The following is a 27946-nucleotide window of genomic DNA, read 5'->3' as shown; positions in this document are numbered from 1 at the left end:
AGGTGTTCCATACATGCATAAAGAAGGGTTGAACATCAGCATACTTGATCACTGGGATATAAAATCCAGATGTAAAAAAATGTGTGACACTGTAAGTCAATGAATTCCCCCCAGATGTAGTGCAAGGACCTGAAGGTAGGACACCTTGAAACCTCTCATCAAGAAAGTTAAGGGAGACTACCTGACAGAGTTAAGTGGTAAGCAAGGAACCTCCCTGTGTTCTTACAGGAAAACCAGCTTGGTAGTATAGTCTGTCTATGGGGAGGGGTAAGAAGAATACTTTCATCTTTCACTTGCTCTATTTCAGATTTATTTGAATGCTTTACAATTCACCTTTTGCTTTTTTTTTTAAAATATATTTTATTGATTTTACAGAGAGGAAGGGAGAGAGAGATAGAGAGTTAGAAACATCGATGAGAGAGAAACATCGATCAGCTGCCTCCTGCACACCTCCCACTGGGGATGCGCCCACAACCAAGGTACATGCCCTTGACCGGAACCAAACCCGGGACCCTTCAGTCCGCAGGCCGATGCTCTATCCACTGAACCAAACCAGTTACGGCGCCTTTTGCTTTTTTAAAAAGCAAAAAGATAAAGAGAATGAGACAAATAGAACAAAGTGCTAACTATGTTGTACTAATCTCATTTCTACTTCTGTTTCATCCCCATAAGACAGCCCCATAATTTTTAATATTTCTAAGAAGTAACTAAGTTTATGTCTATACTAGAGGCCTGGTGCAAGAAATTTGTGCATGGGTAGGGTCCCTAGTGGTTGCCAGCTGCTGGCCAGGGCCTTCCTTCATTCCATGCCGCCCCCTGGTGGTCAGTGCACGTCATAGCGAGCAATCGAACTTCCGGTAGGTCAAACTCCTGAGGGGACACTTTGCATATTAGGCTTTTATATATATAGACTAGAGGTCTGGTGCACAAAAATTTGTGCACTCGGGGGGTCCCTCAGCCTGGCCTATGCCCTCTTGCAGTGTGGGACCCCTTGGAGGATGTCCACCCCAGTGGGGACCCTCACCCCATGGAGGTTTGGCCAGCCTGGGTGAGGGGCTGATGGCTGTTTTCAGGCTGGCCACACCCCCTTTAGGATGGGGGGGTCCCCACTGGGGTGCCTGGCCAGTCTGGGTGAGGGGCTGAGGGCCGTTTTCAGGCTGGCCAAGCACCCTGGTGACGTAAGCTCCCAGCCTCTCCTTTCTTTTTTTTCCCTGAGATTTATTACCTTCTATAATTGAAACTTTGTTGCTTTCAGTGGAGCTCAGAGCCGGGCCGCGGCAGGCGGGGAACCTTGGCTTCCTCCATCACTGGAGCAAGCAAGCCTCCTGCTCACTCCAGCTCTGTGGCTGCCGGCCGCCATCTTGGTTGGGTTAATTTGCATATAGTCGCTCTGATTGGCTGGTGGGCATGGCTTAAGGTGTAGTGAAAAGTATGGTCAATTTGCATGTTTGTCTTTTATTAGTATAGGATATGTAAGTAGGTCAATCTTAAAAAAGAGTGCCACAAATGATGCAAAATAAAAAGCTAAGGACTGGAATGGGTCTTAACAGTAAAAAGCCTGACTCAAATTATTCAGAAATAGATAATAGCAATGGGGATAAGAGACTTCCAAACCTGGTCATTCCCATGGTTAGTTACCATTTATAAAATAATCAGCAGCATGATATAAAAGACAAACTAAAATTCTTCAACTTTATTATTAGCAGTCCTAATAAGAGATTAAACTCATATTTCAATAATTTTTGTTCCCCATTACATGAACAATTACAAGTTGATTAAACAAAAGCTTTAAAAAACTGTCCAAATGTTACTAAAAGATAATCAGAAAAACTTAAGAAGTCAATTATTTCACCAGAAAAGGCAACGCAGCAAGTATTTATGGGCTGAAGATGCCACACACAGAACAAATAAACTTGACCTTGTTTACATTTGACCTGGTTCCCTTCACCAGCATTTACACTAGTCACCCCATCCAGTCCCCCATCTCTGGCCTGCCTGTATCATGTCAGTATGGTCTCTGCCTCTCTGACCACATCCTCCTTATCTGTCACCTTCCTGCCTGTCCCCTCACACCTACCGAGTCAGCTATTCACACTTATAGCTCCTCCAAACACTGTATCCTTTTCAAGCTGCTGAGATCATCGTGTCACCTAATCCACTGGGCTTCTAATACCATGTTACCTGTCCTGCTAAGACTGCATGTTTCAGCATGCAGTTTTCTCAGCTCCAGGTTTCCTGATCCCTTAATCAACATTGGATATCCTTTACTAAAAACTTTTCCTATTTAGGCTACCAGGTTCTGAGCACTGTACAAAAAGTGACACAACTGAGCACACTTGGTTCACTGAAATTCATGCTGTTCGACTGCCTTCAATTCAGTCAGAAACATTCCTTCAAACCGGACTGATTTAAAACCAGTAACTCCTGGTAGCAACTATTTCAAAATTGCTCCAGTTCCCTCAGGAGACGTTAGTGTCTGTCTGTCTCTCTCTCTCTCCTCTGTATCTGAACATCTCCCTTTACTCCTTCCATATTAAGACAGACGTCCCATCGAAAACATCCCTGGTCCTCCATCTGTTGTGATGCATTTCTGTCACCCTCTGTTTCAATCCTGGAGACACACCAGAATCACTTGGGAGACTTGAAAAGGAGATGCCCACTCATCCGAGAGACTTATTAGTGACAAAAGGAAAAGGAGTACTTTTACAGAGATGCCACAAGAACCACCAGATCAAAGTGAATAGTAACAAGACTATTGGCCTCAAGTGCCTCCTGACAGCACACACAGGGACATCATCACTTCCCTGGTTTTATTGCCAAAAAGGTATCATCCTGCATTGAATCATGAAGAACATCAGCCAAATGCAAATTAAGGGACATTCTATAAAACAGTGCTGGAGTATGAAAGGCAGAGACAGAGAGATTGTTTCAGATTAAAGGGAACTAAGGAGATGTCACAACTCAACTCAAGGTGTCATCCTGAATTGGATCCTGGTCCAGAAAAAGGACACTAGTAGGAAAACTGCTGAAATCTGAAAAAAGGTCTGTGGATTAATTAATATTACTTGGTCAATGTTTTTCCTGATTTTGATCATTTTACTGTGGTTATGTAAAATGTTAACATTTGGGGAAGCTGGGTGAAGGGTACTCCTTTTGCAACCACTTTATGAGAATCTGTAAGGATATCCCACCATGTTAACAACAGTGGTAATTTCATGTGGAGTGGAATTAGATGAGCTTTATATTTTCTTTATGCTAATTTGTATTTTCTAAATTTTTTAGATTTAGAAATCAATTACAACTATTAGGCTTAATGAAGAAAGCACAGATCTCCTGCACACAAAAACATCCCCTCCCAACACACACACAATCCCACATTACCTAGAATGCTTATGAAAAGAGAAAGAGGAAAAAGTTGAAAATTTCAGCTTCCTCTCCCCCCACTGAGTGATTTCAAATAAACAGAACTTTGGCAAACAGATGCTGAAGTAAGAGAGAAAGAATCTGATGACTCTTAGGTTTTGAGCCAGAGATATTGAGACAACATTTTTAAATCAGTCAATCAAGAAGAGAGAGACCAATTTTGGGGCAGAGAAAATAAATTCTGAGTTGAAATTTTAAGTTAGAAGTGATGCCACAGTACAGAATCATAGCATCTTAAGTGTTGAAAAAGATGCTAGAGGTCATCTAAATCAGTAGTTTTTAAGTGCTTTTTGGGTCCTGATATCCTATTTCCTACTCCTGCCTGCCACAATTTTTTCAAAGTAAAAATCTTATGTAGAATCCCAATAAACAAATTAGAATAAAGTAAAACTAAAAAAGTGAATGGAGAAAGAGCCCCCGGAACATGTTTCCCTAGAGTACTCTTTGCATTTTTGTGGAACATCAAGTTTAAAAGCAAAACATATACTTTCCCTGCCTGCCCCCATTTCGACCAAAATAAGAATTCCTGCTATCTGTCTCATGAGAAGTATCATGCTTCTCTAGATAAATAGGTAGCAAACTTGTGGGTCATATGGTCTCTGTCACAACTACTCAACTCTGCAACTGCAGCAGGAAAGCAGCCAAAGACTGCAGGTCAATGAATGGGAATGGCTGTGTTCTAATAAAACTTTCTTTACAAAACCAGGTAATAGGCTGACTTGGTCCACAGTTTATTGACTCATGCTTTAGACAATATTTGGTGGGTACAGAAGATAGGTCAAAGGGTATGTGAACCTGAAATTAACTGTAGACAACCATCAAATCCTCTCAATTGTCCCTCAGAAATCTACTCTCATATCTTGCTTCTCCTTCTTACCCTTAGCTTTCCTTGTCACCAGAGTTCTCTTAGCAAGTTCGTCTTCTGCCATTACATCCATCTTCCCAGACATACTTCTAATCTCATCTCATCTCTGACTTTGAAACATTGCAAAAAGAATGGAAAATGGCACAGCACTCTAAGAAAAGAGTTTGGTGGTTTCTTATAAAACTAAGCAAGTGCTTACCATGTGACCCAAGATAGCATTCTTGGGCATTTATCCCAGAGGAAGGAAAACTTAAGTTCACACAAAACTGGTATAAAAATGTTCATAGTAGCTTTATCTGTAATAGTCCAAAACTGGAAATAGTCCAGCTGTCCATCAGGTGAATGCCTAACCACACTGTGGTAAATCCAGAAAATGGACTACTATTCAGCAATCAAAAGGAATTATTGATATACTGCTTGCATGGGTCTCATGGGAATTAAGCTGAATGAAAAAAGCCAATCTTAAAAGGTTACCTACTACATGATTCTATTTAAAAAACATTCCTGCCCTGACTGGTTTGGCTCAGTGGATAGAGTGTCAGCCTGCGGACTGAAAGGTCCCAGGTTCGATTCCGGTCAAGGGCATGTACCTTGGTTGCAGGCACATCCCCAGTTGGGGGTGTGTAAGAGGCGGCTGATCGATGTTTCTAACTCTCTATCCTTCTCCCTTCCTCTCTGTAAAATAATCAATAAAAAATATTAAAAAAATAAAAAATAAAAAACATTCCTGAAATAACAAAATTACAAATTTGGAGAACAGATTAGTGGTTGCCAGCAAGGGTTAGGGATGGGGGTGGGGGGTGGGTGGGGGAGGAGGAAACCAGTGTTGCTATAAAGGGATAGCAAGAGGGGGGCCTTGTGGTGATGGAATAGTTTTGAATCTTGATTGAGGTAGTGGTTACAAAGAAACCACATAGCTATCACGTGATAAAGCAGGGTAGAGGCCCCCCCCCCTCAAATACATCAATATATATAAAAGGCTAAGCCACCATCTGACCATCTGACCATCTGGTAGGTATGATATGCGCTGACCACCAGGGGCCAGAAGCTCAATGCAGGAGCTGCAGACTGCAGTGACTTGGTAGCAGCGGTTCTCAGGTGACGCACCCTGGAACCAGAGAGGAGGGAGCCCGCTTCCTCACGGGGCCACACGATTCCACCTTAGGCTGTGGGTTATGTTGTTGCTGGGACACTGTTGGCCCTGAATCTGGTTTAGTGCACACTTGTGTTTGCATTCCACACACTGTACGACAGCAACTCTGCAGTGCCCTCTTGCACTCTGGGACTCCTCGGGGGATGCTGGAGAGACAGTTTCAGCCTGATCCCCACAGGTCTGACTGAGGGACCCCTGCTCACTCTGCAGACGCCCTTCGAACCGCAGCGCTGCCCCAGGTGTGGCCAGCCAGAGAGGGACCTCGGAGGTTGGCTCCAGGGCGTATCTGGCCCATCTCACCCAGTCTCACTGCACCAGCCACCTTCTAATTAATTTCCTTTCAATGTGCATGAATCTGTGCACTGGGCCACTAGTATATTTATAAAACTGGTGAAATGTAAATAAGGCCTGTGGGCTGTTCAATGTCAATTTCCTGGTCTTAATATTGTATAGTTATGTGAGATGTTACCATTGAGATAAACAGGGTAAAAGGTAGACAGTATCTACCTGTGTACTTTTGTGCAACTTCCTATGAATGAATAATTACTTAAAAATAAAGACTTAAAAGAAAGTAAAACAACAGAAGATTTCTTCAACTCTCTAAGTATATCTTTAGGCTGTATGCAAGGCTCTTTTCAATCTACCACAACCTACATTTTAGCCTCACTTTCCACCATTCATTTATATCTTGTCACCTCTATAAAGTCACCCTGAACTTGTCACTGTTCTTCTGAACATGCCAGACTTTATGCTGTTTCACATTCCGTTCCCTCTCATTCTTTGCCTGCCAAACACCTTAAAACCCAGTTCAAATGTCACTTTAAACTTAATGCTATCTCTGAAGAGGTACGAACTGCTTCATCCTTTTGATTCCCACAGAATTATTGATATCTCCAAATACCAGTACTATATTATATTATTTACATACTTATTTCCTCTCCTAGATTATAAACTCCTTAAGAACAGGGAAAAAATTTTGATCCATGTGCCCATCTATTTGCCCCAATATATGAGGGCACTAAAATTTCTGTGGATTCAATCAAGTTTGGAATCTTTTACAAAAAAGATTACTTGCACTGTCACTTTTTGCAAAAGACTATCTTGCTATATAATGTACACATGCAACTCAGCATAATAAAATTCCCATAATTAAGATGGGAATCACTGTATATAAAGTCACTGTTTTTAGAAACAATTTTTAAATAACTTATTTAGCAAAAATTTCCATGTTTCTGTTCACCATTAGTTTATATAATCAAGTTTATTATAATTTACATGTAAGTAGTTATTACTGAGAAATGCCTCAAAGAACCCAGATTTTTTGGGGGGAGGGGAAGGTTTAAATCATTTATTATTTTGTTTCTTCATACCTACTCTTTAGCAAAAGAATCAATTTAAACAAGAGCCCTCTGAATATATATATACCAATCTATATGTACTGCCTTAATATCAGTTCATCCTCAAAAAACTATTAGATGACCTTAGTGAAAAAGGAAGTTCTTAAATCAAAGTAAATTAAGATAAAGAATGTGAGATGGAATCTATAAGTAACCTGAGAAATATTGTTGGTGCCAAATATTTGAGATAATGAGAGCAAGTCCATCATCATATTAATTCCTGTATTAACTTTCAAAAAGAAGTCCTACACACACGCGCAGGCACACACGACTCTGTGGAAAAAAAAAAAAAGTCTGAGTATTCTAAGCTGAAAGATCATGGACTAAGAAAAACCTATTAATAACCTCTGGTGTTAAAGATTACTCTAAACAAGTTTAGTAACCATGAGTCACTGTTAAATGGCCACCCTATGAAAAGACTTCTCCCTTCCCCCTCTTAAGTATGCCAGCAAACTTACTCCTCTCCTGAAATGAGTGAATGCAGCTATTCAACACTGTGAACACACACATTCACAGTGATGAAGGGAACCAAGTGTGTGCTGAGCGAGGCAGCCATACCTTCTTTATATAGTATGCAGTGGGCAAAGAGTGTATAAATAGTCATTTCGTACACCAGACCTGTGTGGCTGTCAGCAATAAAAGAACAAATTCCACCCCACCCAATTTCACCCGCATACCCCAAATACCTAAAAATAAAAATGGTAAGATAAACCATTTTTTCCTAAAGGTATGAAAAAAGTAGTTTCCAAATTATTTCAAAAAGGTGTGGCATAGTTCCTAAGGGACTAATCTATTTGTATTATACATAATTCTTTTAAAAAATATTTTTATTGATTTCAGAGAGGAAGGGAGAAGGAGAAAGAGATAGAAACAGCAATGATAGAGAGAATCATTGATTGGCTGCCTCCTGCACACCCTCTACTGGGGATTGAGCCCGAAACCTGAGCATGTGCTCTTGATCAGAATAGAACCCAGGACCCTTCAGTCCGCAGGCCGACGCTCTATCCACTGAGCCCAACTGGCTAGGGCTTATATACAATTCTTCTTTTTTTTAAAAAATATATTTTATTGATTTTTTTACAGAGAAGAAGGAAGAGGGATAGAGAGTTAGAAACATCGATGAGAGAGAAACATCGATCAGCTGCCTCCTGCACACCTCCTACTGGGGATATGCCCGCAACCAAGGTACATGCCCTTGACCGGAATTGAACCTGGGACCTTTCAGTCCACAAGCCAACGCTCTATCCACTGAGCCAAACTGGTCAGGGCTATATACAATTCTTAATATGGCAACTGTATACTATATAAAACAAGTACACCAACATATTACAAGTAAGGAATAAACACTCAAATGTTGTATTTATCATTTGTCTATAACATCACAGGAAATGAGAAGATGCCCATAGATATAATGAATAAAGCAGAAATAGGCATTACTTTACTATAGGTTTGGCAGAGTCAAGAGTGAATACCATCTCTGAATCTAATATGATGGGTTACCTAGGAAAGAAAAGCTTCCTTCATGAGGATTATGAGAAAAACAACAGGAAACTATTCTACCTCAAAATAAGATGGAGGACTATTCTCTATGAAGGCACCTTGCAAAATATAGTGTATCAATGTAAGAATAGAACAACCATGCAAGTTTCAATTCCTTCTGCAAGACCTGAGTGGTGACCTAGTCCACACCAAGACATATCCAGAGACAGGAAACTTGCTATCTACCAAGGAAGCCAACACCCACCTATTATTTTTCCTAATATCAAGATGAAACTAGACTCCCTGCTTTACTTTCACTCACAGGTCTTAATTCTACCTCCTACCACCCTCTGCCACCTCCCCTTTCCTCCTATTAGATGGTCCCCTAAAAACATTTTACTAAGAGCTCCAGGGCTCAAATTTTATTCGTCTGTATTTCACATCTCCAGTTTTTTCAACTATTTCTCATGGTAGACTTTTGAATTTCTGTACTAGCCTGGTCACGCCCCTCTCAACCCACTCGTTTCTCTACACCCTCAAGTATGGACTTGTCTACACAGAGAGGCTGTTCACTTTGGATTTAAGTAGTGTATTTTTACTGTATCAACCGAGGCTTTCAATAGACTTTCTGGGGGATTTATTACATGATCTACTCACAGGGCCAACATCTGTGCTTTTCAAGCTATCATTCTCTCAGTTGGTACATGGGTAGTCTTCTTACTCTTTACTGAGTTACAATTGACATGCAACAAACCACACATATTTAAAGAATACATTTTGATAAGTTTGGACTTATTTACATATCCATCACCACCAAGATTCTTCTGGACTCCATTTACTCCATCAACCCCACTCTAACCCTCCACATCTCTGCCAAACCCAAAGCAACTACTGATGTACTTTCTGTCATTATGGTTTCCATACAGTTTTGTATAAATGGAATCATACATTATGTACTCTTAAGTGTTTGGCTTCTTTCACTCAATATTTAATTATTTGAGATTCATTCATGCTGTTGTGAATAGCAATAGTTAATCTATTTTATTGCTGAGTAGTGTTCCATACTATTGGTGTACCCCAACTGGTTTATTTACACACCTGGGCTCTTTTCTGTTTGGGACTTTAAATTACAATTAAAGTTGCTATGAATATTTATGTATAAGTCTTTGTATGGACATATCTTTCTTAAAATGTCTAGGTATGTATAAGTTTAGATTTTTAAGAAACTGCCAAACTATTTTTCCAAAGTGATTGTATCATCTTATGTTTCCATCAGCAGTTCCAGTTGTTATGCATAATCACCAATATTAGTATAACAAGTATTTTCAATTTTAACCATCCTATTGGTGTGTAGATAACTCATGTCTTTTCTTTGAAGTTCCCTGATGATTAATATCTTTTCACATGCTTATCTGAAATCTGTGTATCTTCTTTGATGAAGTGTATATTCAAATTTCTTGCCTACTTTTTACTGGATCATTTGTTTTCTTATTAAGTTTTGAAAGGTCTTTAAATATTCTGGATGCAACCTTTTATAAGATAAATGCTTTGCAAAGATATTCTATTTGTGGTTTATCTTTTTTATTCTTTTAACAGCATCTTTTGAAGAGGATAAGGTTTTAGTGTAGATGAATTCCAATTCATTAATTTTTTTCTTTTATAGAGTATGCTTTTGGTGTCATGTCTAAATATCCTTTGTCTAACCCAAGGCCACAAAGATTTTCTCCTGTTTTCTTTCAGAAACTTTATAATTTTAGGTTTAACATTTAGTTGTGTGATCCATTTTTGAGTTCATTTTTATGTATGGCATAAGGTATGGGACCCCCCCCCCCCTTTTTTTTGCATATGTGGCTATCAAATTGGTTCAGCACTAATGGTTAAAACAACTATTATTTCTCCATTGAACTGCATTTGCACCTTTCTCAAAAACTTCCCTTACATATGTGGGTTTATTTCTGGATTCTCTATTGTGTTACACTGATCTGTATGTCTATACCACACAATTTTGATTACTGTACCTTTATATTTCTTGCAATTAGATGGTGTGAACCCTACAACTTGGTGTCCTCCCCGCCCCCAGCTATTTTGACTATTCTAGTTCTTCTGCATTTCCATACAAATTTTAGAAGCAACTTGTCAATTTCTATAAAGTGTGCTGGGATTTCAATAAATCTATAAATCAATGTGGAAAGAATTGACATTTTAACAACATTGAGTCTTCAAATCCATAAACAAGGTGTTATCGCCCACTTATTTAGGTCTTTCATCTCTAGTGATATTTTAGTTATCAGTGTATAAGTCTTCCACTTCTTTTGTCAGGTTATCCCTAAGTGTTTCATAATTTTTGATGCTATTCCAAATGTGTTTTTTAAAATTTCATTTTTGGGTTTTTCATTGTTATTATACAGAAATATGATTGCTCTTTATATACTGATGTTGTAACCTGTAACCTTACTAAACGCACCCATTAGTTCTATGAACTTTTTAAAATAGCTTTTCTATGTAGATGATCATGCCATTCACACAAATAAAGACTGTTTTTTAATTCCTTTCCATGCCTTTTATTTCTTGTTCTTGTTTGACTGCACAGGCTAGAACCGCCAAGTACACAGTTGAGTAGAAGTGGTGAAAGTGGACATTCCTATCTTATCCTTGATCTTGGAGATAAGTGATTCAGTCTTTCACTGTTCTGTGCAATGCTATTTGTAGCGTTTCTGTGGGTGCACTTTATATTAGGGTGAGAAAGTTCTCTTCTATTCCTAATTTGCTGAGTTTTTATAGAAAACGAAGGCTGTGGTTTTTTATTCCCCCCATGTCTACTAATTAATGTCAACACAATAAATTACATTGACTGATTTTTTAATGTTAAACTAGCCCTACATTCTGGAAATAAATTCCACTTGGTCATGATGTTATTATCCTACTGTTAGATTCAATTTGCTAATTTTTTGCATCTATGTTCATAAGAGATATTAGTTTATAGTTTTCTTGTAATGTCTTTGGTTTTGGTATTAGTATAATCCTGGCCTCATGAAATAAGGTAAGAAAAATAAAAATTTTCTGGATAAGTTTGTGTAGAAATTGTGTGATTTCTTACATGTTTGGTAGAAATCTCTAGTGAAGCCATCTGTCTCTAGCTTTTTCAGGATGGTATCCTGCAACAGATCACTGGAAGCTAAGAGTAATCCAGTAATCAAATCCCTGGGTGTAATTAATCATGCAACCAAAAATAAAAGTCCTGTCCTCTGAGCATCCTGAAGTACAGAGGGAGTTAATTAATGAACACAAAACTGAAAGCTACTAGGACCAACAGGACAGACCTCTTGAGAAGGGTCATTTATCTCACTGCTTCTGTGGATAGTAGCACTGAAAGGGAATGTGATACTTGGCCAGCATCATAAAATTCAGAACATACCTGGCTATGATATCCTCTTACTAGCCACAAACTCAACATACAAATCATTACAATATTCCAAATACCTGTTTTATCCTATTTAGTAGAAATTAAGAAATCAGCACGAATCCTAAAGTGATAATGTTTCATGTTAATTCTGCTTTTACTCCATTTTCAATAAATACAAAGTTATTGAGCCCTGTCTTTGGAAGGCTTATATTCTAACAGGGGGAAGAAATATTAAACAAACACCATTAAGTACATTAAAAATGTTAAGTGCTACATAGGTAAACAGAGGAAGATCAGTGAGAGCAGGAATGTCAGAGGGCAGGGCTGCATTTTACATAGGGGGTGGTTGGGTCAAGCGTGACACTGAGCAAACACTTGAAAAGCAATAAGGGAGTAAGCTGGGGAAGAACATTCTAGGCAAAGGGAATTGTCAAATGCAAAAACTTAAAGGGTGTGACTAGAGTGTGTGACTAGAAAAGGAAGCTAATGTAAGAAGAGTACTAAGAGAAGGAATCATTGAGGCCATGGGCCAAGGGTCGGCATTTATTTTTCTGTAAAAGAGCAGACAGTAAATATTTTAAGCTTTGCAGGCCACATAAGTTTGCATTATTCTTCTTTGCTTTTTAAACTAACCCTCTAAAAATGTTAAAACCATTTCTAGCTCATGAGCCTTTACAAGACAGGCCTAGGCAGGATTTGCCCTGTAGAACTTAGTTCGAGCCCTTGTATAAGGACTTTGACTTTTACCCTGAAGAAAGTATCATTTGATTCATGTTTTAAAAGACCAACCAATTAGAAGATCAATACAGTAATCCAGAACAGAGATCATGACAGCTCAGACTAGGCTGGTAACTAGGAAATGGGGAGAAGTGGTTAGATTCTGGCTTTTTTATTTTTCCTCCCAGATAAAGTGGATGGATTTGCTCATAACTGGACTTGGGAAGTGTGAAAAGAGTCATAGATGACTTAAGACCTTGGCTTGAACAACTAGAAGGATGGAATTTCATTAACCACTAGAGGCCCAGTGCACGAATTCATGCATGGGTGGGGTCCCGTGGCCTGGCCGGCGATCGGGGCTATCTCGCCCAATCCCAATTGGGGCCTATTGGGGCAGGCCAGCCAGGAGGAGGGACCGCGGGAGGTTGGCTGGCCAGGGGGGAGGGGCCACGGGAGGTTGGCTGTGGGAGCGCACTGACCACCAGGGAGCAGCTCCTGCGTTGAGCATCTGCCCCCTGGTGGTCAGTGCACATCATATCTACCGGCCAATCATCCGGTAGTAATGGTCGCTTAGGCTTTTATATATACAGATTAGGGGAAGATGAAGATTGGATGTATAAAGTATGTGTTTTACTTTAAAGCAAAGTAGAATTCCTATTTCTTAGATTCTACCATAACTTTGAGCTACTGTATTTATTCTTCCATAACTTCAGAATCATTTTTTGTCAAGTTACAAAAAGATCCTGTGATTTGAATGATTAAAGATTAATTTGAGAAGAAATGGCATCTTAACTATATTCCATTTGATAACACAGACCAATTATTCTATTGTGCCTCTGAATAAGGTTTTACAATTTTTTCATGTAGGTTCTTGCATACTTTCTGATGAAAGTATTCTCAGACATCTTATACTTTTTTGTTGCTATCATAAATGAAATGCTTAAGAAAATAATTTCTAGATTGATTAGATTTTTATCTTTCCATTGTTTTCAGGTCTCAGTTCCCTCTCATCACCATTTGAATTAGTTGCTACCTCCTTCTGAATCTTGATAAGAAAGTGAATCAGAAATTTCAGGGTTTTTCTTCCTATTCTTAATCCATCCTATCCTATATAATAAAAGGGTAATATGCCAATCAACCAAACGGCAGAATGACCGGTCACTATGACGCGCACTGACCAGCAGGGGGCAGGCGCTCAACACAGGAGCTGCCCCCTGGTCATCAGTGCGGAGCTGCTCAGCCACAAACTGGACTGACACAGCAGCAGTGGCGGGAGCCTCTCCCACCTCCGTGGCAGCACTACAGATGTCCGAAGGATGGCTTAGGCAGGGAGAGGGCCTAAGCCGTCAGTCCGACATCCCCTGAGGGCTCCCGGATTGCTAAAGGGCACAGGCCGGGCTGAGGGGCTACCCCCTATCCCCCAAGTGCACGAATGTTGTGCATTGGGCCTCTAGTTTCAGAATAAATAGATTTTTCATGGATTGCTCTTCAGAGTTGCCCGCTTCTTTTAAAATAAAATTTATTTTTTAAAAATTCAACTATTTTTCTTTGCCTTATAATAGCAGAAAGGTCTATTTGTGATTAGGTATAGAGCAGGATTCCTGACATTTTGGGCCACATAATTCTTGGGGGTGGAAGAGAGGTCTCATGTTTAGCAGCATCTCTGGCCTGTACTAACTAGATGCCAGTAGCAGCTTCTCATTGGGTTATAATCAACAATGTTTCTAAGCATTGTCAAATGTCCCCTTGGAGGGCAAAATTGCCCCTGGTTGAAAACCACTGGTTTTAATCAAGTAGATGATATGAACTCCATCAGAGACTAAGCTTTATCATTATAGGATTCACCTCCAATGTCACTTCCTCAATAAGAATTCATCCATATAACCTATCTAAATTAGGATAGTCTCCCTACCCAACGCCACCATACATACACACATACTCTTTTCATTAAATATCACAGTAGATTTCAAAGTGTGGACCCCTTTCAAGGGGTTCGTGGGGTCAAAACTGTTTTCACATCAAACTAACATACAATTTGTCCTTTCCCACTATACTGTCATTTGCACTGATTGCTGGTGCTGACCCCTTAGCCAGACTCAAAGCAGTGACACCAAACTATACTAGCTGTCATTGTAGTTTTTACCACCATGCACTCAACTGAAAAAGAAAGAAAGTAATGTATAGGGAGGTTCTGAAAGATGAATAGGGCTGAGGTGGAAATGGATGGGGAGTAGGATGGGGAAGAATAAGACAAAGGCATGAAAAACAGTATAGCTGATCATGTGCTTTAGTTACTTTCAATGAACAGAGGCAAGTTGAGATGCTAGAACACAAGAATAAGGGAGAGGTTGAAATTCACCTAGAGAAGAGAGATGAGGTCACAGAGTCTTGTGTGCCATGCAAGGAGTCTGCAGTGAAGGTTTAAGGCAAGGGAAATATTTTAGAGATAAGAAAGGTCATGAGAATCTTCACTAAGTAGGAATGGAAGTCAGAATCAATTCATAAACCCCTCAGGAAGTAGGGATTTGTACTATCAGCGAAAGATGCCGTTTTGAAGGAGAGTGGGGAGACAAGATTGGGATGAAAGTCAGGTTTGGGCTGTAGTGATTGGGTAGAGGGAGATATTCATCATGGAAACAGGGAACACAGAAAGAAAACCAGAAGAGGTTAACTCCCCAGGAAGACTACTGGTGGAAACACTGGTTTTAGGAATCAGATAAATCATTTCAACAACAAAAAAACCACAACATTTGAATAAACTTGAAAACCTCAAATGAAAAAAACGAAGAAAAAAGTTAGAAATATGTTTGGTAGTCAGCAGTACAGGAGAAAACCTGGTGTTTAAACAGCAGCAAATGTTGTATTTTAAAATACAAATTGGGATTTATTAATTTTTTTTAAATCACCTCATAATTTATTTACACTTGCTCCTAATCAAAAGATTGAAAATACAAAATAATGCCAAATACATACCTTTTCTGCTTTTTTGTCAGAAATGTCTTGCTTCTCCAGCACGGCCATACTCTCCTTCAGGTTCTTCACGATATCTGCTGGAGACTTGTGAGACTTCCCAAATGGGAACGGCATGGCGGCGGCGACAGGCACCTCGCTGCACTCTGCCTGCTGTAGCTGGGGACACAGTACAAGGTACAAGTAAGAAGAAAGTGATGTCAATCAGAAGACATACTTTCTAAATCAGTAGGAACTGGGAAATCTACCAGTATATGTGAGAAATGATAATACAGATATATCTTAGAATTGTAGAACACTTCTACTTTTCAAAAACCTTTTTTATCACCTGCTCTTCCAACCGTTTCCATTTGAGGAGGAACATGCAGGTGCTGACAATGTAGGGGCAGCAGCTATCCTTCACAGGGCACCTAGTTCTGCCAAGCCAATGCTGAGTACTAAGTGGCAAAACCAGCTCAGGTCTGTTTTGATCCGAAATATCCTTAGTAGATATCTCTATTTTACAGTTGAGAAACTGAGTCAAGGAGCCTCAAAGTTTAGGTAAGGAGCTTAGTCAAACAGCACTAGCAATAGGCCCACTATCTGGGTCTCTCCAGGGGCCTCTCTTCCAGTGTTCATGCTGTTCCTCCTAAGTACTTTGGTGGGCACATACTTCCACAGCCCACCCACCCTCCCCTTTCCTCCTCTTCAGGTAGTCACCGCATAGGAGTTGGAGAGAACCTTGAACAAACCTCCCATCAGACCCTCAAATCCTTAACAACCAGTTTCAACGTGTACTCTTTCTACCTACATACAACTATCTCCTATGAAGGAACTCACTGGGTAACACCATGCAGATAATGAACTTCTGAAAGTTCTTAATCTTTGTGGGCAGCAGAAAACAACATTCCCACCAAATCAACCACAATATTACATGGTGCAAAAGGAGACATCAGCCTGGCCGATGTGGCTCAATCATTGAGCATCAACCTATAAACCAGGAGGTCATGGTTTGATTCCTGGTAAGGGTACATGCCCCCGGTTGCAGGCTTGATCCCCAGTGGAGGGCGTGCAGGAGGGAGCCAATCAATTATTCTCTCATCATTGATGTTTCCATCTCTCTCCCTCTCTCTGAAATCAATTTAAAAAAAATATATATATCTAAAAAAGGACACATCAACTATCCCAAGAACTCACCTTGAAAAAACAAAGTTAACAAGACAAAAAATGTAAATAACTTGGGAACATGTCAGAAGTGACTCAGTGGTTGAGTGTCAACCTATGAACCAGGAGGTCATAGTTCAATTCCCAATCAAGGCACACGCCCAGGTTTCGGGCTCGATCCCAAGTAGGGGACGTGCAGGAGGGAGCTGATCAACGATTCTCTTTCATTACTGATGTTTCTATCTTTATTTCCCTCACCTTTCCTCTCTGAAATCAATAAAAGAAATATTTTAAAAAGTTATGATTTCTTTCACTAAATAAACTAAAGTAAGTTAAACTCATAGGCATTAAACCTGGTATAAGATACCAAAAGATAACACTTTTGAGAAGAACCTTATGGATCACTTAGGTCAGTGGTTTGCAAACTGTGAGTTTCAAACTCCTATATTTAACTGCCCCTGACGCCTACCCCCACCTCTGTCAAATTAGAGAGAGGCAAATCTCAGATAGCTCAACCCTACTTTGTCGCCCCCCCCCCCCATATCAACAAAAAGTTTCTCTATTGCATAGCATTATACTTCTTTTGAACTTTGTCTAAGACTTCATTTGAAGAAAGTATTTGAATGTTTTCCTCTAACACTTGAGATACAGCGATCTACATATCTATTTACAAATAAGCATTCAGGAGAGAAAACGCATGCAAATAAATGCTAATGTTAAACTTACAATTAAATCATGGACAGGTATGTTATTTTGTGACATTTTGATGTGTTTTCATCTGAGCACTCTCTATACCCAAATATCACCTAACTAGCTCACATTCTGTCAGCTTGTAAACCCTTCACTGTTTAATTAAAACGACACGTTATTAAACAAAAGGAAATGTCCTCAAACATAGGTTCTCAAAATTCAAAGGTGCATAAATTTACTTCTGAATATCTTTTCTATGACAAGAATTGTGGGTCAATTATAGGCAACTTACTCCCATGGGACGGTTATGTTTTTCTTTTATTACCTGCCTACATGGAACACAAATCCTGGATAATTATTTTCCATCATGTTTCTCTTTTCAACTTCTTTTTTGAGGGGGGTGAGGAGCAAAGCAGGTTGACTCTCCATAAACATTGCGGATTCACACAGTCAACTCTCCGAAAATATCTTTTCTAGTTGTACTCTACAACGAATGGCAGTGATGCCACAGTCAATGCTGGGTGGAGGGTGGGAATGAAACGGTATTTTGCAGGAAATGTTATGGTGCTATGCAACAGAGATATTTTCAGCTCTGGCTCAATGGTGGAAGAAGTGACTTTCCAGGGCAAAGGGGATTTTAAAAAGTCTTACTATACACCAAATACTGTTCATAGTTCAGAGTACAGCTGCCGAAGAGAGCACAGATAAGGAAAGGCATAACAGATTACTCCTCGTAATTAGTACACCAGGCAGTCAAGAGTTTGCAGAACATATAAACTAATAAGGCTGTATTTTGAGGAAATACAGTGAGCAACAAGGACCCGAAACAAGAAGTGGTTACTCCTCAGCAGGATCCAGTCACAGTGGTGAAGCTATTCATGACATGCTCACATTTGCTCTTCTTCTCCTCTCCCTCTCATTCCCTCACACTTCATATATTCCTTTATGATATATTATTTTAAAAATATAGTTAAAATAATTAAGTAAAAAATAAAAACTATACAAATAATTTTATTATAACACTTGTAAATAAGAATGATATAGTTCTTATTTTATTTGTTTATTCACTGATTGATTTGAGAGGGAGAGAGAAACATCGATTTGTTGTTGGTTGCCTCCTGCATATGCCCTGACCATAGATTAAACCCACAACCCTGGAGCATTGGAAAGAAGCTCCAACCAACCGGGCTACCTGGCCAGGATTATATAGTTATTATTTTAAAGTATTAATGTAATAAACAAATCCTTTGCTTTCTTTCATTTAGGTCCTCAAATTCACCAATTCTTACGCAACTCAACTGTCAAAGATTTTGCAGGGCAAAGACAAGGAAATAACACCCCTTAAAACTTCTGCCTTACAATCTGTTTCTTATGTCTAAGTTTGCTATGTATTAAGCTTAAATATCTTATACTAATGTATGCTACTCAGTGATCCAACTTTTAAAATAATTAACTGACAACATAGACAAGTTTAAAATTAATGAATGGCTCTTATGTGAAGACCAAGTGGGTAGAACATTGCTAAAAGGGAAAGAAGAGTCATGCTTTAAGAAATAGAGCTCTTATTAAACATGTTAGCTTAATATGAAAAAGAGATACTGAGTATTGATTGTTACTGAATTTATGAGTATAATAAAGAAAACATAAGCAGCTTGAGGCAGATGTTATGAGTAATATGGTGAAATCATGGATGTGTCATAGAAGTATGCTCATTAAAGTTGTGGAAAAGATACCAAAAACAATCGATCCAAAGAGTTGAATAGTGGAGAAGGAAAAGGAGGGAAGAACTGGTATTTTTTTCTGACAAGCCCTTTTTGTAACTATTTGCTCTCCTTCAATTACACACATGTATTATTATTTTTTACACATGTGTGATTTTGAGAAATCAATGAATTATCTAAAACAATCCATCCTTAATACATAAAAGGTATTATCCGTAACACAATTGAATGGAAAGCTAAATGAAAAAGTAAGGCTACCAATGAACTAATTGCATTAATCGTGAAAGCTGGATAGAGTCAGTAAATCATTAAGTGTTTTTCAAACTTTGATCATGACCTACAAGTAAGAAATGTATTTAATTACATACTTGTGCATGCGGATGCATGCAACAAAGCTAAAGCTGATTTTTTTCTATTGAATACAATTTTATTTTTAAAAAATACATGGTTGAACAGATTCATGAATCACTAATTGATTTTAGTGATTATAAAGAGGAACAAAAAGACTTGGAACCAAATACAAATTTTGTTTTAAAAAAAGTTGAGCTTCATTGCTTCAACTCTTGCTTCATTCAGTCTCCTCATTTCAATCCTTACTCATAAGAACCAGAAGTTAATCCCTTTGTCGAGCACCAAATGACTATCCAATAATGCTCAAACAATAGCAAAGGCACCACTAATGGACTCTTTAGCCCACACTGCTTTTTCCCAGAAGTGGAAAAGTGCCTTCAAAAGAGCCTCGTCCACCATCAAGCAATACAGAAGCAGTACCAAAGTGCTCCGGAACCTTGAAAGATGTGAAACACACAGGCACGTATCTGAATTTCTGAACTGAGAATTCCAAGAATATGGAAATTCTCAAGCTAAAGGTACCAATGGTTAAAACAAGGGCTATGATGGCTAAAAGACACCTTTCACCATAACAATCTGCCTGCCTTTCTCATTTCCCCCTTTCTTCCTTTATCATCAGCAGTATTTAATTAGAAGTATTGGGGGCATTTTAGGAACTAAAAATAGCAAGAACCCATTGATAAAAGCCCTTCAGTAACTTTTCATTGCCCTTATAATAAAATCCAAATCCTTGCTCTGACCAGTTTGGCTCAGTGGCTAGTGTCGGCCTGTGGACTGAAGAGTCCCAGGTTCGATTCCGGTCAAGGGCATGTACCTTGGTTGCGGGCACATCCCCAGTAGGGAGTGTGCAGGAGGCAGCTGATCGATGTTTCTCTCTCATGGATGTTTCTAACTCTCTATCCCTCTCCCTTCCTCTCTGTATAAAAATCAATAAAATATATTAAACAAATAAAATAAAATCCAAATCCTTGCCAGGGCCCTCTAGGCTTTGCACATCTTCAACTCACAGCACAGCCCTCTGGCCTTTATTACAGAAGTCTACCCATACTGAGATCCTTCTGTTCCCTGAATATGCCTATTACTTCTAAGCCTGAGCACCACATTTGCAAATCTGGTAAGACCTTAATTTTTAAATCTTAATGGTGAGAATATGGGCTTTTATTGCTACTCAACTTTTCTGTATGTTCAATTTTTTTTCCTTAAAAGTGTTTAAAAACTGCCTAAACTGTGTTTTGAACATAATTGGAGTTCATTTAGAAAATAGACAAAAATAAATATTATAATTGAAAAAATTTGCTCCTGTCCTGCTAAAAAAAAATTAGTTCATAATAAATCTCAACAAGACTTCTTGGGCTGAGCCAAAATTATTAATGCAACTGGAAGAAAGCTAGGCACTGTTAAGGATTCTAAAGAGGACTTGGAAACCACATCTCTCAAACTGGAGGAAAGCATGCTCCTGATGGCAATCAGTGATGTACACTTGAGTCCCCCCCAAGAAAGGAGCCTCGAAGGGTAAATTTAACTTGAAAATTTGGGGGGTGAGTTGGGGAGGCAGGGGTGGAGAATAATTTAACATTCTACTTTTATATTAAAATAGACATTTATGGAATTTATTAAGTCTGCATGAAAGGAATTTTCATGACTATTTAGCACTGCACACCTCTTAGCTTTCATGCATTGCTCTCCTCTAATTGTATTCCTGTCTCTCCAAATGCTCTTTCTTTCTGCATTTAATTCAATGACTCATCTTTACGTCCTTCAAGGTTCCACCCTTGGCTGTCTATTTACCCTGTATTCTGAGTAATCTCATCTACCCATGGTTTCAACAACCTGAAATCTATTTCATGCCCCAACCAATCAGCCTACATTAACAACTGCTACTCCTTATACTAGTAGATGTCTTCCAGAGAACTCAAACCTTGTCCCCAAACTCTGCTTCAAATGGAACAGATACATTATTCACCCAATCACAAAATTTGGTCATCATACTAGACTCTCCACATGTTAACTCTTCCATAATCTGTTCACAATTTTAGTCAATTCTATTGTCCAAATCTCTCTAACCCTACATATACCAGGTGTGTAGACCTTCACTATTCTCCGCATTGGGCAGGGGTTGTTGTCAATGGGGCCAATATCATCCATAGGGGTTGTTTGAAAAATTTGTCAATGACTGCCACATTCACTAACCACTAAAATAATTATATATATTTAAAAAGCAGCACTGCTTTTTGTTCACATAAGCATAGACTTCTGCTAACTTCTATAGCCTTGCAGGGAAAGGGGTTGGGTTGGGGGGTCAGAATAATCAAAGCCTATCTACTCCTGCATCTGGGCTCATAACTGAGAATTAAACTTCTAGCTTTTAAAAAATGGTTATGTTGGTTAGTATGCAAAATTCAAACATTAAAGGACCAAACAAGAGAGAAAGTGAAAATCACCTGCAAAGCCTTTGGAAACAACTGATACTAACAGTTGGGTATGTATTCTCCTTTTTATTACTTATGCTGTATATTTGCGGTCTTTTGTACTAAAAGTCTACTCCTTTCTCCAAAACCGATGAAGACCAGATGATACTAGAAATGGTCACTTCCATTTTAGAAAGCACAAAAGTTTAAGTCACTGCTGTTACGTTAATACCCCTAAAAGTACAAGCAGCTCCACTCCATGAAAGTGCTAAACATTCAGAAAACCCACTGAAAAATCAAAGCCTAACACCATTAGAGTTAGGATTGTTAGGCACTGCTGTTAGGCAATTGCTTTTGGCCTGTGCAACATACTCCTAACTCTAACTCTATTCACCTATATATTAACAAATACTGAAAAGTAGTCAGGACATTCATTCAAATACTAACTGTGCCCTCACTATATGCCACAAACTCAAGAATTATATCAATAGTACCTGCTCTAGCCGAAACCGGTTTGGCTCAACGGATGGAGCGTCGGCCTGCGGACTGAGAGGTCCCGGGTTCGATTCCGGTCAGGGGCATGTACCTGGGTTGCGGGCACATCCCCAGTGGGAGATGTGCAGGAGGCAGCTGGTCGATGTTTCTCTCTCATCGATGTTTCTAACTCGCTATCTCTGTCCCTTCCTCTCTGTTAAAAAGCAATAAAATATATTTAAAAAAAAAAAAATAGTACCTGCTCTAAAGAGGACAACTTTCTGGTGTGTGTGGAGTGGGTGTAAGTTTTTAGAAACAATAATGAAAAACTGCTGAATAACACATTCCTAGACAGTTGAGTTCATAGGCCTTGACACTAACATATGTTAAATCTAACTCATAAACTTGGTGGTCAAATGCAAAACTGCAAACAAACAAAAGCCCCACATACAATAAGATTGTTGCATACAAGAACTATTAAGGTACTTAATTAAGCAGTCACAGAAAATGTGTAATTTCAAATAAATGCTGAGTATCTACAACATGCCAGATATTGTGTTAGGTGCACTAGACCAGTGGTCGGCAAACGGCGGCTTGCGAGCCACATGCGGCTCTTTGGCCCCTTGAGTGTGGCTCTTCCACAAAATACCGACTTCTGCGCATGGGCCACGAAGTTTCAATCGCACTGTACGTGCGCGCCCCCACGTGGTATTCTGTGGAAAAACCACACTCAAGGGGCCACAGAGCCGCATGTGGCTCGCGAGCCGCCGTTTCCCGACCACTGCACTAGACTTATCCATATAAAATGGATGATCTTATCCTAACTTTTTAAAAATATTGGCATCTAAAAGTTTGATTCAGCTTTTAAATGGAGAGAAACATCAATGTGAGAGAGAAACACTGATCAGGTGCCCCGACAGGGGATTGAACCCACAACCTAGATATGTGCCCTGACCAGAATCGAAACCGCCACCTTTTTGGTGTACAGGACGATGCTCCAACCAACTGAGCCACCTGGCGAGGGCAGGATACATGCTCTTCTTAAAAGCAAATGGATGCAATAACTTGGCTCCATTAAATAAACCATGAATAGCTTTAAGCAGCAGCTCAATCTTTGGCTAATTACCAAAGCTACCAAATGCATAGTTCATCAACTATGTCAAAACCAAAACTAAGTGTTTAAGAGCATTTAAAACTTTGGAATGTGTTTTGCAATTAGCATATCTTGACCAGACTTTCTGAGGCCAATGATGTTCAACACTGGATACTATGCAGGAATCATAGTAACACTCTTTTACAACCTAGATGGTAGAAGTATTTAAAAGAATATAAGATCTAGAAACACAGTTTTGGTTCAATCCCTGGGATTCTGTTTCAAAGGGAACCAACCTGCAATATTAATAAGCACCTCCAGCAATTCCCCTGCAACGGGTGCTTCTAATTACCGTAAGCCAACCTGCACTGAGTCACTTAGAGTGAGACTCTCTCCAAACTCTTATTTTTGTCCCTCCTGGGGATTTTTCAATAGGAAAATTATATATTTTTGTACGTGATATGCTCCAATTATTTCTTCAAAGAAAAGTGACAAGATTATAATAAAAAATAGTAATAGCAGCTGCTATCTTTGAGTTCAAACTACACATCAGAGCTTTGGCTCGAAGTTTCATTTGAAATAACTCATTGAGTTTGACAAGTATGATAACTTCCACACTAGCACTGCTTAGTTGTGGGACAAAGTCAATCAAGAAATCACAGGCCCCAGGTCTTCCTGGGAGAGCGGGGACCAGAGTGCCCGAGTCTGAATTCTGAGAAATGGAGGTGTTTAACTTGGACCAAGGAGCATTTAAAGCTTTATTTATTTATAGCTTCTTATTTAAAAACAAAGTGTTGAGAAGAAATCTTTGGTTATTCATACAAAAACGGAGTTGATTAAAGACAAGTCATAATCTAATTGCTTTTGTCTAGGGCAAGATGAAATAAACCCTGAAAAGGAAAAAAAAAATCACTATATCATGAATTCATGAGCTTTCTCCAGTTAGTCACCAAATAATTAAGCTATTGGGTGGAGGCAGAATATATCCTTTATATGTAGTAACTATACTTAAATACATGTTAAATAAGTATGATGTCAAACATTTGATACATTTTTTCATAATTATAGGTCTATGACTTGCGAATATTTTAAAAAATGAATTTATAGACATGTCTTTTAGGAATGAATTCCACTGGCAATGTGACAGAATTCCTATTCCAAGACTTTATCCCAGTCCAAGCCAAGCCAGAGGTAAATAATAGGTCTAGAAGTTGACAGAATACACCATCAATCCTGGGCAGCAATTTTAGTGTACATCAGGTAGGATTATTATTATTTTTTTTCAATTGAAATCTCAGCATGCTTTATTTTAGAAATTGACAATATGATTTAAAAATTCATTTAAAATTACAATAATCAAGAATAGTCCAAAAAATTTTGGAAAAAAATCAAATATGGCAGCTTAACTATTATATGATTTGATTAATAACTTGTGTACACTTGAAGTTTGCTAGCAATATCTAAATACAACCAGTGATAATATGATAATATTGAAGTAATAGTGACTTAAAAATATCCAAGATAATGTTAAGAATAATGTTGGGGATGAGAAAAACAAAATATCAAGATCAATTACATGGTCATATTAATTAGGAATATATATATATATATATTGAGTGGCCAGATTATTATGACCACCCCATCAGTACTTTGTTGGGCAACCTTTTGCCTTCAATACTGCAGCGAGTCTTCTTGGCATTGACTCCACAAGATGTTGAAAGGTGATGCGAACAATCTGACACCATGCCTGATGAATAGCACTGTCCAGTTCTGTGAGATTTGATGGTTGTGGGACCAGCTGCCTGATGGCTCTTTTAAATTCGTCCCACACATGCTCAATTGGATTGAGATCTGGTGATTGTGGGGGCCACCTAAGCAAAGAATAGTCTCCCTCTTGTTCTTGAAAGCACTCCTGCACAATATGAGCACTGTGGCATGGCGCATTGTCTTGTTGGAAGAAGCCATCTCCATTGGGATACGCCATCAACATGATAGGATGAACTTGATCAGCAATGATACTTAGGTATGTTGTGCTATTCAGACATTGTTCCACATGAATTAAAGGGCCCAAATTATGCCAGGAAAACATGCCCCAAACCATAACACTGCCCCCACCAGCTTGAAGGGTTGTACTCATGCATGTGGGGTGCATGTTTTCATGCTGTTTCTGCCAAATTCTCACTCTGCCATCTGCATGATGCAACTGGAAACATGATTCATCGGACCACATGACTTTTTCCCAATGCTCAACTGTCCAATCCTTGTGTTCCTGTGTGAATCAGGGATGTTTTGTCTCGGTAACTGCAGACAGCAAAGGTGTTCGAACAGGCCTTTGGCTTCCATATCCCAAATGATGCAGTGTATAGCTAATTTGCCTACAAACATCAGGTGGTCATAATAATCTGGCCACTCAGTGTGTGTGTATCTACACTAATAAAAGACAAAGATGCTAATTGACCATACCTTTGCTATGCCCACCAGCTAATCAGGAGAGTATGCAAATTAACCCAACAAAGATGGCCATTAAATTTGCATACTGCAGGTGGGGCGGGCAGCTCCAAACACCACCCTTGGGATCCAGGCTGTAGATCGGGGACCAGGGAGGAGGGGTGGGCAGTGCCAGATGCCACCCGGGGAGGCAGAGCTGGCAATCGCCCCGGCCAGAAGCCTGAAGGTCCCCTGCCCAGGCCTAACGCCCCTCTGGCCTGGGCAGGGCAGAGCCTGTGATCAGAGTGGGCTGGGGGTCCCCTGCCCAGGCCTAACGCTCCAGCCAGAGGTCTGAGGCCTGTGTAGGCGATCGGAGCAGGCTGAGGGTCCCCTGTCCAGGCCAAATGCCCTGGCCAGAGGCCTGAGGCCTGGGCAGGGGCAGAGCCTGAGATCGGAGCAGGCTGGGGGTCCTCTGCCCTGGCCGAAGGTCCCTGCCAGACGCCTCAGGCCTGGGCAGGGGTGGAGCCAGTGATCACACGGGGCTGGGGGTCCCCTGCCCAGGCTTAACGCCCAGCCTAAGGCCTTAGGCCTGGGCAGGGGCCAAGCCAGGGATCAGTGTGAACTACAGAGGAAACACCTTTTCTGACCGCTCAGTGGCTAAGCTCCCTGTATGCCACTGGTAATATTCTTAGTAACTTGGGTAATAAGAATACAAGAAGGTGATGCAGGGTTTTTCCACCTCACTCCTGGAGAAAAAAACGAAGGTCTGCTGCTGGAGGGGCTAAGAAATATCATATCCTGCCCTAACCGGTCTGGCTCAGTAGATATTGCCTTGGCCTGCCTACCACAGGGTCTGGGTTCAATTCTAATCAAGGGCATGTACCTAGGTTGCAGGCTCTTCCCTGGCTGGGGCCCAGGACAGCGCTCATGCAGGAGGCAACCAATCAAAGTGTTCCTCTCATTTTGATGTTTCTCTCTGTCTTTCCCTTTCTCTTCCACATTCTCTAAAAATTAATGGAAACATATCCTCAGGTGAGGATAAAAAAAATAATAAAGAAATGTCATATCCTATGAAAGAAACATCTTGAAAATGCCTAAAGAAAGTTGTCATTTTTTCATGGTGAAGGGACTGGAGTCTGTGTTGATGAAAACACCTTGGTGGCTGTGGTGACTGGTAGTGGCTGCAGCTGCAGGGTGATGGGGCTGGTGCCTTCCCCTAATCAGCCCACAAAGGGAGGTCAGACTGCGGCTTAGGCCCACTACCCAAGAGGAGCAGGGAGTGGGCCTAAGCCGTCAGTAGGACATCACCTGATGGATGCCTGTGTTAGGGTCCAGCCCCAGCAGGTCCAGGGGTTCCCCATAGGTGTGGACAGAGTCAGCAAAGAAGGAATGACATGGAGGCCGCGCTCAGGTGATCATCATGGCGAGGTTCCTCTTAGCCAGGTTCCTCTCAGGTAGGATCATTTTTTGGTAGACTTTTATCATCATGCCCTGAGCACAGAGGCATCCACGACAGGAGTAAATAGACAGTGAGAGATTTGATGTTGAAAGAACTTTTAAACAGTCTAATAAAACGTGTTAATATATAAACTAGTGGCCCGGTGCGGGGGGGGGGGGGGGGGGGGGGGAGGTTCCCCTCAGCCCAGCCTGCACCCTCTCCAATCGGGGACATCCCTCTCGCAAACTGGGACCGCTGGCTCTTAACTGTTCACTTACCTGCCTTCCTGCCTGATCATTCCTAACTGCCTCTGCCTGCCTGCCTGATTGCCCCTAACCTCTCTGCCTGCCTGCCTGATCGCCCCTAACTGCCTCTGCCTGCCTGCCTAATCGCCCCCAACAGCCCTCCCCTGCTGGCCTGATCTCACCCCTAACTGCCCTCCCCTGCCGGCCTGGTTGCCCCCAACTGCCCTCCCTGCCAGCCTGATCTAGCTCCCAACTGCCCCCCCCCCCCCCCAACTGCTTTCCCCTGCAGGCCTGATTGCCCCTAACTGCCTCTGCCTGCCTGATCGCCCCTAACTGCCCTCCCCTGCCGGCTTGATCTCACCCCCAACTGCCCTCCCCTGCTGGCCTGATCTTGCCCCCATGGCCCTCCCCTGACAGCCTGATCTCGCCTCCAACTGCCCTTTCTGCCTTGGCCCCCACTACCATGACTTTCTCCGGAAGGAAGTCGGAAGTCCAAAAGATGGCCGGTTGATCAGGTTTAATTAGCATATTACCCTTATATTAGTATAG

General features: G+C 40.4%; 1 protein-coding gene across 1 annotated transcript in view; it reads right to left on the bottom strand.

The window, feature by feature from the left end:
- Positions 1 to 27946, bottom strand: part of CAB39 (calcium binding protein 39) — an 84463-nt gene that overhangs the window by 26547 nt on the left and 29970 nt on the right. The window contains exon 2 of the mRNA XM_070422371.1: positions 15411 to 15566. Within this exon, the coding sequence (XP_070278472.1) occupies positions 15411 to 15524 (114 nt within the window). The 5' untranslated portion in view covers positions 15525 to 15566. The remainder of the gene's footprint in view (positions 1 to 15410; positions 15567 to 27946) is intronic.

The sequence above is a fragment of the Myotis yumanensis genome, unplaced genomic scaffold (assembly GCF_028538775.1).
Source record: "Myotis yumanensis isolate MYYU_CA2020_CCGP unplaced genomic scaffold, mMyoYum1.0.hap1 SCAF_8, whole genome shotgun sequence".
In the NCBI taxonomy this organism is placed as follows: domain Eukaryota; kingdom Metazoa; phylum Chordata; class Mammalia; order Chiroptera; family Vespertilionidae; genus Myotis; species Myotis yumanensis.
This window is presented reverse-complemented; position numbering and strand designations above follow the sequence as displayed.